This window comes from Lutra lutra, chromosome 10, assembly GCF_902655055.1.
Source record: "Lutra lutra chromosome 10, mLutLut1.2, whole genome shotgun sequence".
Lineage (NCBI taxonomy): Eukaryota > Metazoa > Chordata > Mammalia > Carnivora > Mustelidae > Lutra > Lutra lutra.
Genome location: NC_062287.1, coordinates 16,681,238 through 16,693,674, shown reverse-complemented (window position 1 = coordinate 16,693,674; position 12,437 = coordinate 16,681,238). Strand labels below are relative to the sequence as shown.

General features: G+C 49.4%; 1 protein-coding gene across 2 annotated transcripts in view; it reads right to left on the bottom strand.

The window, feature by feature from the left end:
* The window catches only part of GRIK4 (glutamate ionotropic receptor kainate type subunit 4), a 422,274-nt gene that overhangs the window by 77,396 nt on the left and 332,441 nt on the right, over positions 1–12,437 (bottom strand). For both annotated transcript variants that reach the window (XM_047693414.1, XM_047693415.1), the window contains exon 12: positions 2,492–2,599. In XM_047693414.1, the coding sequence (XP_047549370.1) occupies positions 2,492–2,599 (108 nt within the window). The remainder of the gene's footprint in view (positions 1–2,491; positions 2,600–12,437) is intronic.

Here is a 12,437-nt window from a genome sequence, read left to right as displayed (position 1 = left end):
AAATTCCAATCACTGAGCTCCCACTTTATGCCAGGAACCCCAACCTTCGAGGAGTTCTCATCCTAGAAGGGGAGTAAGGCAGAAGCAACCACCTCTAGCAGGAGAAACGGCCACAACAGCGGTGTGGGCAAAGTGCTAGAGACGGGGAGAGGGCAGGAGTCAGGTTAGGGAGGACTTCATGGAAAAAGGAACATCTCAACAGAGCTTTGAAAGGTGCACAGGCAAATCCAGAGAGAAACAGGTATTGGGGGAGGGGTACTCTGGGGTGAGGGAATAGCATGTGCAGAAGCAGGGAATGGCATGATACAGTGAGGAAATGCCAGGCAGTCCTGGACAACCAGAGCCCAAGTCACATGGAGAGGAAGCAGGTACAGGGTACGGCAAGCTGGGCCTGAATATGAGGGGTTTCTAGTCTAAGTGCAGGGGCAGCGGGTCCTCCTTAGAAAGGTCATGCCCACAAAGTGGTAGAGAGTATTATGGGCAGTAGACTGAGCAATGGAGAAGGGAGCCTCTAAGGAGGTCACGCTCAGGTGAAAGAGGGACATGGGCCTTAGTTAGGGGATGGGCTTTGGGGACAGACAGCCGGGGACAGACTCAAGAAGTACTTCTGAGGTAGAGAAGTCGGCAGGAGGGAGGTCCCCGCTGTCCTGCTCAGCTGGGACATCAGCTCACCATCACCCAGCTCGGCCAGGCTCTACCAGACCTCAGGAGGGGCAGTGATGACACCATTATCCTCCAATCTTTCTGGCCTTTCCATGTTGGTTCAGAGAAGCTAAGGCTGGAGCTGAGAGGGGAAGTGACAAAACCCTGGAAGCTAGAACCGCTCTTTCCATTCTTTGCTCTGAGCCTGGCCTCTGCCCGGAATATTCTCTCCCAGATAGCCGCGTGGCTCCCTCCTCCACCCAACAGGTCTCTGCTCCGGATTTCCCCAGCTCAGTGGCGTCCACACGGACACCTGTGTTCTGGCACCCTGACTCCCCTCCTCCAGCTCTGTCCATTCCCGGGTACCTACAACAGTGCCCAATGTACAGTAATGCCCCCCAAATAGTCACTATATAAATGCATGAAAATACTCAGTGACTCCGTTTCCTAACATGAAGGGGAAACTCAATAGCATGGCATCCAAGTCCTGAAGCACTATGGGCCCAGCCCACTTTTCTGGCCTCAACTTTCTCCTCTCGACCAAGGTCTATTTCCTGGAGAAGCTACCTTTTTCGGCATTTCCTAAACACTCTATAATGCTGTCCTTTGTTCATCTCTCCCTCCCTATCGCTCTGTCTTCTGGAGCCCATCTTCAGTGCCCCTTCTTCTCTAGGAAGCTTTGCTGACTTTCCTAATGGGATGGGACCCCTCCCTCTTTCAACTCCCAGAGTGGTAGGTGTGCCCCTCTTTCCTCAATTTGATTGCACTCTGCCCACAGTAGATCAAGAATTCCAGTCTAATGTTCCTGTGCCCCAGGAGTTCATGAAGGTAGGGATAGAAGTCCCCGAGCTCTTTCATTATCTCAAAAAGCCTAAAGAAACAGACACATTTGCAGACCTCACGCATTCAGCAATGATAAGGCTGAGCAGACTAAACTAGTGCATCGAGTCTCTGCTTTGGGCTGGAATTATATCAGCGTGGCAACAGTGGTTATCTCCTGCTGATAAGACACTGTGCCAGGCAGGCAAATACGCTTTTGATTCGTTCAGAGGGGAAGAGTAAGGGGAGAGGAACAAACTAATTATTGCTTAATATATGTAGTTGGGTTAATTGATAAATCTTTTAAAACATGAGGTCTCTACAGGGGAAGAAGATGACAACCTTGGCCTTGAATGCACTTGACCTCTGCTGTCTACTAAATCATAACCTCTTTGAGGCTAGAGACCATGTCTTACTCATCTTTGTGTCTCTGGGAATGAGCACAGTGCTTGACCCATGGGGGAGAAGGCTTTGGTAACTGTTGATGAGAATCAAATCAAATAAAAAAGGCAGATGGTTCCTTACTCTATAGATGGAGAATTCTTTTGACCATCTGGAAATGAAGAAACAAGCCATAAAAACCCATGGAAATTTGGGGATCTACTGGGAGGGGGCATATTTTATACACAGTAGGCACCAAACGAGGTAGGCTTTTGTGAAAGAGTGGGGCCACAGTGTTGGACTGGATCCAGTCCCCTGCTGGGATCCTCCCCTCCCCCACCCCCATGTCAGAAGGTCCCCTTCCCTGGGCCAGGCACAGCCACCCTGGCTGTCCGGGTGCCCCTGGAAGAGGCATCCGCAAACTGGGATGTCTCTCCACTCCATCCCTCTTCCCCAGCTGCTCTGGAACTCATCAAATATCATTTCCATATGAAACAGCAACTTGCGTGTAATTACACTGTCATAAATTGGCCTCGGCGCTGTGATTAGAGCTTCCATCTCGCGTTCTCTGGGAAGCCCGGGCGCGCTGGGAGCTGGAGGAGGCACCCCGGGGAGCTGCAGCTGGGAGGCCCGGGACCACCCCGCTTACCAGGATGGTGGTGACAACCAGGGTGGTGTTGAAGAGGCTGTCGGAGATGTTGGAGGCGTAGAGGCGGCTGTCCATGCTGAGCCCGTCCGCCACGTGCCACTGGCCGATCTGAGGAGACACAGGAGAGAGGGCTGGGAAGGGATGGGGTTAGGAGGCGGCTGGGAAGCAGGGCTACTGAGGTCGTGTGCGGGCCTCCAGGGTTGGAAGGAGCCGAGAGGCCAGTCCCCTCCCTCGGGCCGGGCCACATGGAAGCCATAGAAGGAGGCAGGGAAATGGAGTATGGAGAGGGTCTGGACGAAGGCAGGGTTACTGTTCCATAGGGTTGAGGGGGTCGGGGAAGATGGGGTGTGCTGAAAAAGGAAGGTTCCGAGACATTCGTTCACACGGAAGGGAACGAAACATGGGGAACCGCATTATCTTAAGTCAGGAATAAGCCACAAAGCTCTTTTGTTTCAGCCTACCGCCCATAATTCTGATTCCCTACATAAGAACCAGAACGGTAGGTGGACAGAACTGACAGACACTCATCCCTTCAGTGAATGTTGCTTGAGGGTGGGTGAATGTTGCTCAGTGGGTGAATGAACCAGAAGAGGGAAGACCCGGGTTATCGTCCTGGCTGACTCACTCACTAGCTGCGAGAACCTAGGCAGGTTACTTAAATCTCTCTGAATCGTGGTTCCCCCATCTGTCAGTGGGGGTGGCGATTTTTGCCTGCCTTCTACTCAGAGCCAGCCGAGATCCTGGCTGTACCAGCTCGACGCTAGATTTCTCAGCCCGGCCCCAGGAGCGTGGATTGCCAACTCGTAACCTCTGAACACTGACTGACCCTCTCTGAGCGTGTCTGCTCATCTATGAAATGGGAATAATCCCAGAAACGTCACTGGGTCCTTGTGAGAATATATTTGACACCATTTTCCTTCCTCTTCCCTGCTGTCTTCCCTTCAAGCGAGAAAAACACCCAACTGACCCAGGTCTCCATTCTAGAATGTCGCCTATACCTAAACTCAACCTCATTTGGTGTTTAGATGGTTTGTTTTCTCAGTGGAACCCCTTTTATAAATACGTGTGTGTGTGTGTGTGTGTGTGTGTGTGTGTGATACCAATACATTTCTACTAGCTGGAGCCCCTGGCAAATCCCTTCTGTGGCTCTTGGGTTGGAGGTGGGCATCCAGGAAACATGGCTGACAGCTGGCTGGAAACCCAGTGAATTGCACACGTCCAGCTCTGCCAGGTACCTCCAGGCACCAGCAGCAGCTTTCCTGGAACATCCTCCCAAGCTCCGTGGATGGCATGCGGCTCTGTTCACCAGAGCTGGGCTCCACGTTCCTCTTTCAGAAAACAGAACAACAATGAAGACATATCTCACCCCTGGCACCAACCCCCACTCAGTAGGGCCGGAGAGTGACGGGTCTGGGGGAGTCAGTAACCCTCTCTCTGCCATCACGGTCGGCAGCTTGAAGAGGGGAGGGCCAATCGAGGACTGATGGTCTCATAGGTGAGCCTTTCATCTGCCAGAGGGGAGATGACCCCAAATTGCCTTCCAAGCCCCTCTGAGGGTGCCACGTGGAGAGAAGCGGGCAGCCTTCACCGCTGTAAGGGCAGATGGGTCCTGGACATACACTCATTCATTTCTCGTTTACAAGCAGAGTCTCATGCTATCCACACGGGAGACCCCATTTGACAGATAAACCAACGGATAGCTGAGATAAGAGTTCTGCTACCTTGTCCTAGGGTCGCCTCACCCATCAGTGGAGAAGCCCAAGCTTCAGCCCCAGATGCATCTTCCCAAGCAAGCCTTCACGGCCATCCTGTCTGGCTCTTCTAACGTCCTACAGAGCATTTTCGTTTGCTTGTCTTTTCCACTAGTCTGTGTGGGGCTGGCCGGTGTGTGCTCACGCCCCAGCATCTTGCTTGGGGGCTGGTACTTGGAAGCAGGGGAAGCCAACATTTCATATCAGCAGATTGCTGCTGCTGGTGGAGTGTGGGTAGAAGACAAGTGAGCCCCCTCTAGCTCTCTGGAGCCCCTACTGCTTCTGGAAGGGACCGGCCTCATCCGCTTGCTGCTGGAGCCCCCCACCTGCCTCCTTCTGCAGGGAAAGTGGGTGGGGAGGATGATTTTCTAGCACAGAGTGGAATGGGAGCAGTAGTGACAAGACACCTGTCGTGCTAGATGTGTTCTATCATCTCTTTGAACTCTCCCCCCAACTTTGTGGGAAGCGTCTACATTTTGATTTATGAGGAAACCAAGGCTCAGAGACATTAGCGGCTTGCCTGAGGTCACCCGCCTCGTGGTGGTGCGTGGGCTTGAACGTGGAGTTCTGACCCCTAAAACAAGACTTTCCTGTCTGCTGCTATCTCCTGGGTGGCAATGCCAACATGGGCTCCATGAAAGCAGGCCTGGCGAACCAGAGAAAGGAACGTCAGCCATCCAGTAAGAACCCTACATCGCTTTTCTGTCCTGGGTTTTGACACTCCAGTGCCAATGTCAAGTGAGATGACTCCTCTTGAAGGTTCATTTCCCTGCCTTGAAAATGGCTAGAATTGGCTCCCAGCGGTCTCTTCAGGTGGGAAGGGCCAGATTTAGACAGAAGGACATAAACAACTGGGCTGGATGTCACCATTTAGATGCATGGGACAAGGACTGAATTTCTCACAATCTCATCTGTCACCTAAATGTGCACCTCACACCAAGAGGGCCAGCAAGACCTCAGCTCCTCCCACTCCCACTGCCCCACCTCTGCTCTTCCTGGAGGACCCAATCTTTACTAACCAGCCCCCAGGCCCAGACTCCTCAATCTTACCCAAGCCAACAGAGACGTTCCCAAAAAAGCCAGAGATAGAAATGATTTGCCCGGAGCCAGATCTGACAGCCTGAGCAATGCACCCCACCCCACCCCATTCCAACCAACCTCTGGGGACACAGCAAACAGACTAATTAGCCCCTAAGCTCCAGTCAGGAAATGAATCTCCCACCCACCCTTCCATTAGTCCCCAAGAAATTAATAAATTCATCAGATGCAACAAAGCAGACTGGCAGCTATTACCTAGACCAATCTAATTACAGAAAGGCGGTGGGAGGGAAAGGGAGAGACAGAGCCAGGCGTCCTGGGGTACAGGCTAATTGTCCCACCCACTGGGCCCCTTCTATGCCACACACATGCCAGAGGTGGGCAGGAGACACAGCTCTCCTCACTAACAATCTGTAGCTTTGCCTCCAGCCAGATTCCCTCGCTCCACACTGCTGACACCTGTCCCCCAAACTTCCTGCAGGAACAGCTCTTTGGTCATCCTCTTCATGCCCACACGCACCGGCCTGATTATGTTCAAATGATGTCTTCCCATGGCCCCCTCCCTGTACTTTCTGTCTCTCCCGCTTGTTCTGCCTCTGCACCATGTCCATGGACTTGGATGACACTGATAGCCTTGACGACACCTTAATGCAGGTAAGAAAAATGCACCCTCCCCCTGGGCTGGTGTGGCCGTGCAGGTGCACAGCTGGGCATGCTGGATTCCAGCCTCTCCTCGCCCTTGAGTCCGCACCGTCTGCACCATGAATGCAGTGGCCCCAGAGTGGGGGACCCAAGTTTAACATGGCTGTTCTGCTGAGGAGCTGTGTGACCTCAGGTAAATTACTCAATCCCCCTGAACCTCAGTTTCCTCCATCTATAAAATGGGGCAGAAAATAGTGATTATTACCTCATAGACTCCTTAATGAGACTAAAGGACATGGTACGTGTGTGAGCACTAGGCAAGCATTCGTTAATTTAATTTTTAATGCCATGGTCTGAGACAGAAGATGGGATCTCTTCCGTGCCCTATCACGGGCTTTACCAACCCAAGTCACCGAGCTGGTAAGTGGAAAAACACAGGATTCAAGACAAGGCCAATGTGCCGCTTCCTGAAGATCATAATATTTAAAAGCGTGTACCTCTTCACAACTGATTCTGATGCTCCTGGGAAAAGCATCTCGTGATTGGAGTGTTTCGTCAAATGTGAAGATTTCTGTAAATAAATGATACGGGCTGTGTTTGTGTGTGCCCAGAAAGAATCCTTCATCCAACATTTCTAAAGGACGCAGGATTTATGTTAATTTGTGTCCATATGAATTAATAATAATCTTGCTCCTTAAGCAGTAAAATTTTGGAGACTTTAATTATTTATTTGAAAGCACTGTTCCCAAAAATTCTTTCGAAGAGAATTACACGTTCCACTGTCTTGTAAATAGAGTGAGAGTCCTGACCTTCATTCAGTGTCATTGTCGCAAAATGCAGTTACTACCCTGTGCTGTGATAAATGCTGGTCTGTGTCCCTGAGATGGGGATGGCCACTTGCCTTCATTTCTGTGCTTTGATAAGTTAATTTGTCTACTTCTCAGAGTGTCTTTTCTCCTTGTGAACTGCCACTCGGTACCGCTCTCAGGATAGCTGTGTTTAACCCCTGGGCAAGCAACCAAGGGATGGAGCTCCAGTGAACTGCTGTAAGGAGAACCCAGATAAGGCCGGATGGGATGTTGGGGCTCCGGGGAATGGATTCTGGGGCATGGGTACAGACTACCCGCAGTCCTTGGCAAGGCCACTGCTGAACAGCTGAAGGAGTGTCCGAGACCTGCATTTAGTCTGTGTGTGACCCCAGATCGGTGGAAGCAAGGTGGTCACTCCCTCGGCAATACGCCATGGGAAATGCTTGTCCGGGGCCATGACCCCAGGGGTCCCCTGCTGCTTCCTGAAAGAGCTGGTGGCGTGTCACATGGGGCGTGGAGGGCCACATTAACATCTACCCTGTGACCGTGAGGCCCAGGGGCCCTAAGCAAGTTGGCAAACCTCCCCAAGTCTCCCCCTTCCCTGGCCTTACTGAGCTCCCTCTGGACGAGGGGACACTCTGGCCCTTTGTTCTGTTTTCCACCCGGCAGCGGGCAGAGGTCTTGACACAATCTCAAATACGATTCCTCTAACCCAGGCTTAACACCCTGCAATTCTTCCCATTTTGGTTTAAGGAGAGAGGGCCTTCCCACAGCCTACCAAGGGCCTCTGCCCACTGCCCATGCTCATCTCACACTATCTTCCCCAGCTTTGTCTGTGTGCCAGTCCCGCTGACGTGTTCAAGTGCAACGTGTCCCTTCTTGCCAGGGTCTGTGCGCGTGCCATTTTCCCCCTCCGGAATGTTCTGTGCTGCCTACCCACCCTGACCCCCAGGCCTCATTCTGCCATTCAGGGCTTGCAAAACCACAGACTACAGGTGAAACCTGGCTCCTTGCCTGTTTCAGGAAATAAAGTTTTATTAGCACACAAGCTACATCCGTTCACTTACTTCCTATCAGTGACTGCATTCATAGACGAGCGTAGAGTTGCAAAGTCTAACTATTTACCATCTGGACCTTCAGAGAAGTTTTCCAAGCCCTGATCTAGGTCACAGATGTGAGTCCTTCAGGCTACAGTTCAAAAGTCACTGCTTCCAAGTGGCCTTTCTCTCCTTTTTCTCCCAAAGTCAAACTTCTCCCCAAACTATCTTCTCTTCTCTTTCCGAACATATGTCTCGGGCTCTAATTATGTGCTCAGCAACGAGATCATTGCTCACTGCTTGTCTCTCTTGCTATGCCTCCAAGGGAGAGCCCTCTGCTGTTCCCTCAGGAGGTCAGGTCCTGCCTGGAGCAGTCACATGTGCCCCTCCCCCACAGCCCTCTCCCTCCCTACCTGGAATCACTCAGGGCTGTCATTTTGCCTATTTGTTCTCTCCCAAGTAGGTAAAAAGGGATTCATTTTTAAAGCTCTGAGGGATTTCCTCCCATCCTTGCCTGTATCTGTGGGTATGCGCTCTATAACATTTAATATCTTATGTACATTGGAACGATTGTTCTTTGCACTCAGCGCTGCTGGGATCTAGCTTCTAGAGAAGCTGACATCACTCCAAGGCCAGGCAAGCCCTTCTGCTCCACAGCCAGAGCTTGCAAATACTTATCGATCACCTCTGCATGCTGGGCGCTCCGCCACCGGTTTGCTCACATAAATTTCCCTGATTCTGCATAACAACCCTATTATTTTTCCCACCTGAGAGATGTAGACACTTCCGACAACAGTAATAATGCTTAATATAGGTACTTGATACAAGTTATTATTGAAAGACTCAACGAATTAATGAAAGAATCAAAGAATCAAAGGAATTGAGACTCAGACATGTCAGGCAGCTTGCTGTGGATTCTAGTGAACGAAAGGTTAAACTGGAATTTGTAGCCACGTTCTATTTACTTCTGTACTGTCTGGTTAGGTTGGGGCAGGTGCAGGCTCTCTTGACGTTAGGATCTGGGCCTTTGCACATACCTCTTTGATGACTATGAACTTGTGCTTTGGACAGTACAGCCCTGAAGGGAGTCTCCTACAAGATACCACAAAATCGAGGCCAAGGTGCAGGGAGGTTGCTAGACACAAGGGGATGGAGGGTTGGGGGATGCCCCAGAAGACCCATATCTTCTTTCCTATTCTGCTGTGCATAAGCTGTGTGATCTCGGGCAAGTCACATAACGTCCCTGAATCTTTCTCATCCATAAAATGGAAATAAACGAACCCATTGCCCATAGCACAGCACTGCAGCTGACTGTCAACCAAGATAATGTTAAAATGGCTTTTGATGAGCCAAAAGCAGAGATGGGAATGGAAGATAATATACTACTGTCTGTCTGGTGGCCACGCAGCTGGCCAGAAGCCAGGGGATTTGACATCAAGTTCTATCCTGCCCTTGCCATGTGGCTTGGAAAGTCAATTTTGTCATCTATGAGGTAAGGATAGGCCTTCCCTTTCTTCTCCACTTACGGGGCTGATCTGAGACAATCCCAGATGTGACATGAATTTAAAGTCCTATCCCAATGCGAGCTCTTTTTTTTTTTGTTTTATTCCAGATCCTTATTCTCTGGGACCATCCAAGGTTGGATAAACCATAACCAAGGACTCATTTTCTTGACCTCAGGTTCAGGGTTCGAAGTTGAAATTCTCAAGAGGAAGGATGGACACAATAACACGTGAGGGTCTCCTCGAGTGCACAGAACTGATTTTGACCTATAGGCAGGACCAACGACAGGCAGATGGGAGACACCATGACTAGAGACCCCCGGAATTAATGGAGACTGAGTTACAGTTTCAGAGTCTCTACAGCACAGGGCTGTACCTGGCTTGAAGGTCAGTTCACAACTGACCTACTAAACTAAACCCCTACCACAAACACCCCAAGTATGAAGGAATTAAACTTTTATAGAATTTAAATCCGGTATCTCCAATCATAAAAGCTTAGTTTACGCGGGAGAATGAGTCACAAGGAAGGACACAGTGGAGGGCCTGAGGGGGTGATCTGGGGAACAAAGGGCATTGCTGATGTTGATCAAAGACCTTAGCCAAAATATGCTTTTAACACAACATATATGCTTACATGCAGAATGCTGTGAAAATTCAGGATCAAACGATAACCACAGTAAATACCAAAGGCAAGAGATCAGAAACAAGCCCTGAGAAAACTGGGAAGACTTCACATCAAAGGAATGTCTACCTATGCTTATGAAGCCACAACTCAGTTGGTCTAAGGTGGTGTTTTGTTCAAGCATGGCTGCTCCCCATTAGCGGTTTCTGAAATCAATTTAGTGGGTCAAGACCTGCATCTTAAAAATTAAATCTAAATCCAGACTAGATCAGAGAGCACTGCCCACGGCAGGGGCCGCCATGTTTCATAAGCTCTGGTTTCAGTTACGTACAGGCAGGTGTCCACGTGTCCTGGGTTGCAAAACCCATGTGGAAGTCTTGCTCCCAAAGTATGAAAGTGCCTGGTGCAGGGATGTGGACACCTTGCCTATTCACTATCATCAGCCCCCAACAGAGCTCCTCGAACAAAGCTGATGCTCAATAAACACATTTTTGGCCACCATAAACTCCAAGTCCTCATCACGTATAACTCAAGGACTAAGAAAACTATACAAGCTAATACTTCTGAGTACCTACTGTGGGCCAGATACTAGACTAAATGCTTTCCATTCGTCATCTTATTTAATCTTCCCAACGACACTACTAAGGAGGTACTGCTACTATCCCCATTTTACAGACTTGAAAACTGAGGCTTGGGAAGGGTAGGTTAATGCAGATTCAAACCCAGGCAGGGTCACTAGACTCCACTGTCCCCGAGATTCTAATTCTTCCAGGCTATGGATATGTCATTAAACATTTAGTAAACATCTGAATCGTTACGTCTTATCCATTGTTATTTGCTACAAGGTTCCTGTCTGAGAGTCCACACTTTTCCCTGTCTTTGATTCTGACTTCCCTACCTAGGAGAAGTTATGTATTTATTTATTTGAGAGACAGACAGATCATGAGTGGGAGGGTCAGAGGGGGAGGGAGAGAGCAGCGCGCATCGCACTTGTAATCATATAATTATTTCAGTTATTATTTGTTTCCAGTCTGTCTTCCCCACTACACAGTACACTCCATGAATGATGAGGCTCTGTCTTGCTCCCTATCACATCCCTAATGCCTAGCAGGGAATCAGTGCTTAGGAAACAGTTGGTGATTGCATTAATAAATTCCCCTATGTAGCTCCAGCTCCCAGGACAATACCTGGTCTATAATGTGTCATGGGTACCCAGTAAATACTTGCCTAATTATGTTATGAAATTCTTTCAGGCAAGTCACTTCCTTTTAGCCTTACCTCTCCTATAAAGGAAGGATAGAGTCTAGTCCTATCCAGCTCTAAACTGAATTCCTAAAAATGACAGCTGTATTTATAATGTGGTATAGTTTTCCAAAATGCCTTGGGGGCAAAGGCAGGGAGGGACAGTCCTGAGAGGGACAACACAGAGGCCTTGGAGAGGTGACCAGAAGCTCAGCTGCACGGGCATGAAGGTGGCCACCAAAAAGGGGGGTGAGGAAGGGCCCTCTCCCTCCTGCCATGAAATAGCTCTCCCTGTGTCCCGTGGCTGATACCTGGCGTCCCTCTAGTAGAGCCTGGTCTTGGAGCTAAGACACTGTGTTTGGTTAACATGAAAATTAATCGGCGGTATTAACACTTCTCCCTGTGGACACCACTGACAAAGGGATAGCTGGTCTGATGTGAGGGAAGATGATACTCTTCTACTCAGACCACACCGGAAATCCTCCAAGTTGTTCCGGCCACTGCTCTTTAAGCAAAGCACAGACGAACGAGCGTATACTCCAAGGAACTGACCAGGAAGGTGAGGAGACTGAAATTGTACTATATAAGGAAAAAGGAAAGGCAGACAATGGGAAGGACAGAATAGATGTGTGGACCCAGGAAGCAGAAAAAAGGACAAAAGAATTCTGCCCATTAGATAGCAAATCTTTCCAACAATGAGAGCTTTCTACTTTCTATAGGTAGTGAGTTCCCTGACATGAGAGGCATTTAAGCACAGACTCTACTTCATGAGAACACACTTGCAAGAATTCAAACATCTGATTAGAGTACTGGTCTAGAGGACATTTATTACTCCTTTTGGCCCCAAGATTGTAGGATCTAGCTTCTACTTCTATACCAGGGAAACTAGGAGGAAGGCCAGGGCATCAAGGAACAGAGGAGGCCCTCAGACAATATAAGAAAATAAGAATGTAGGAGTATGGGGTAGTGGATGCAGAGAGAAAAGACCACCACAGGACAAGTTCAACAACTCTTAAGTGGACTCATTACTGGTCTCTCCTGGCTGAATCTCATCACAGTGAATTGTCATTATTTGCAGAAATTACTGAATTAGGGAATGCCGAGCTTGGTTTAGTTCCAAGGAGCCTCTGTTGCATTTTCCTCAACCAGTCAACACACAACCTCGTCTAATGTGTATTTCTGCTTACTGACACCATACGTCACACATTCTGTCGATTCACTCGTACCGAACAACAGACTACAATTCGCACCTGTACCATGCTTCTGGAACACCTGCATTTTGTCCGGAAGGCACACCATGGCT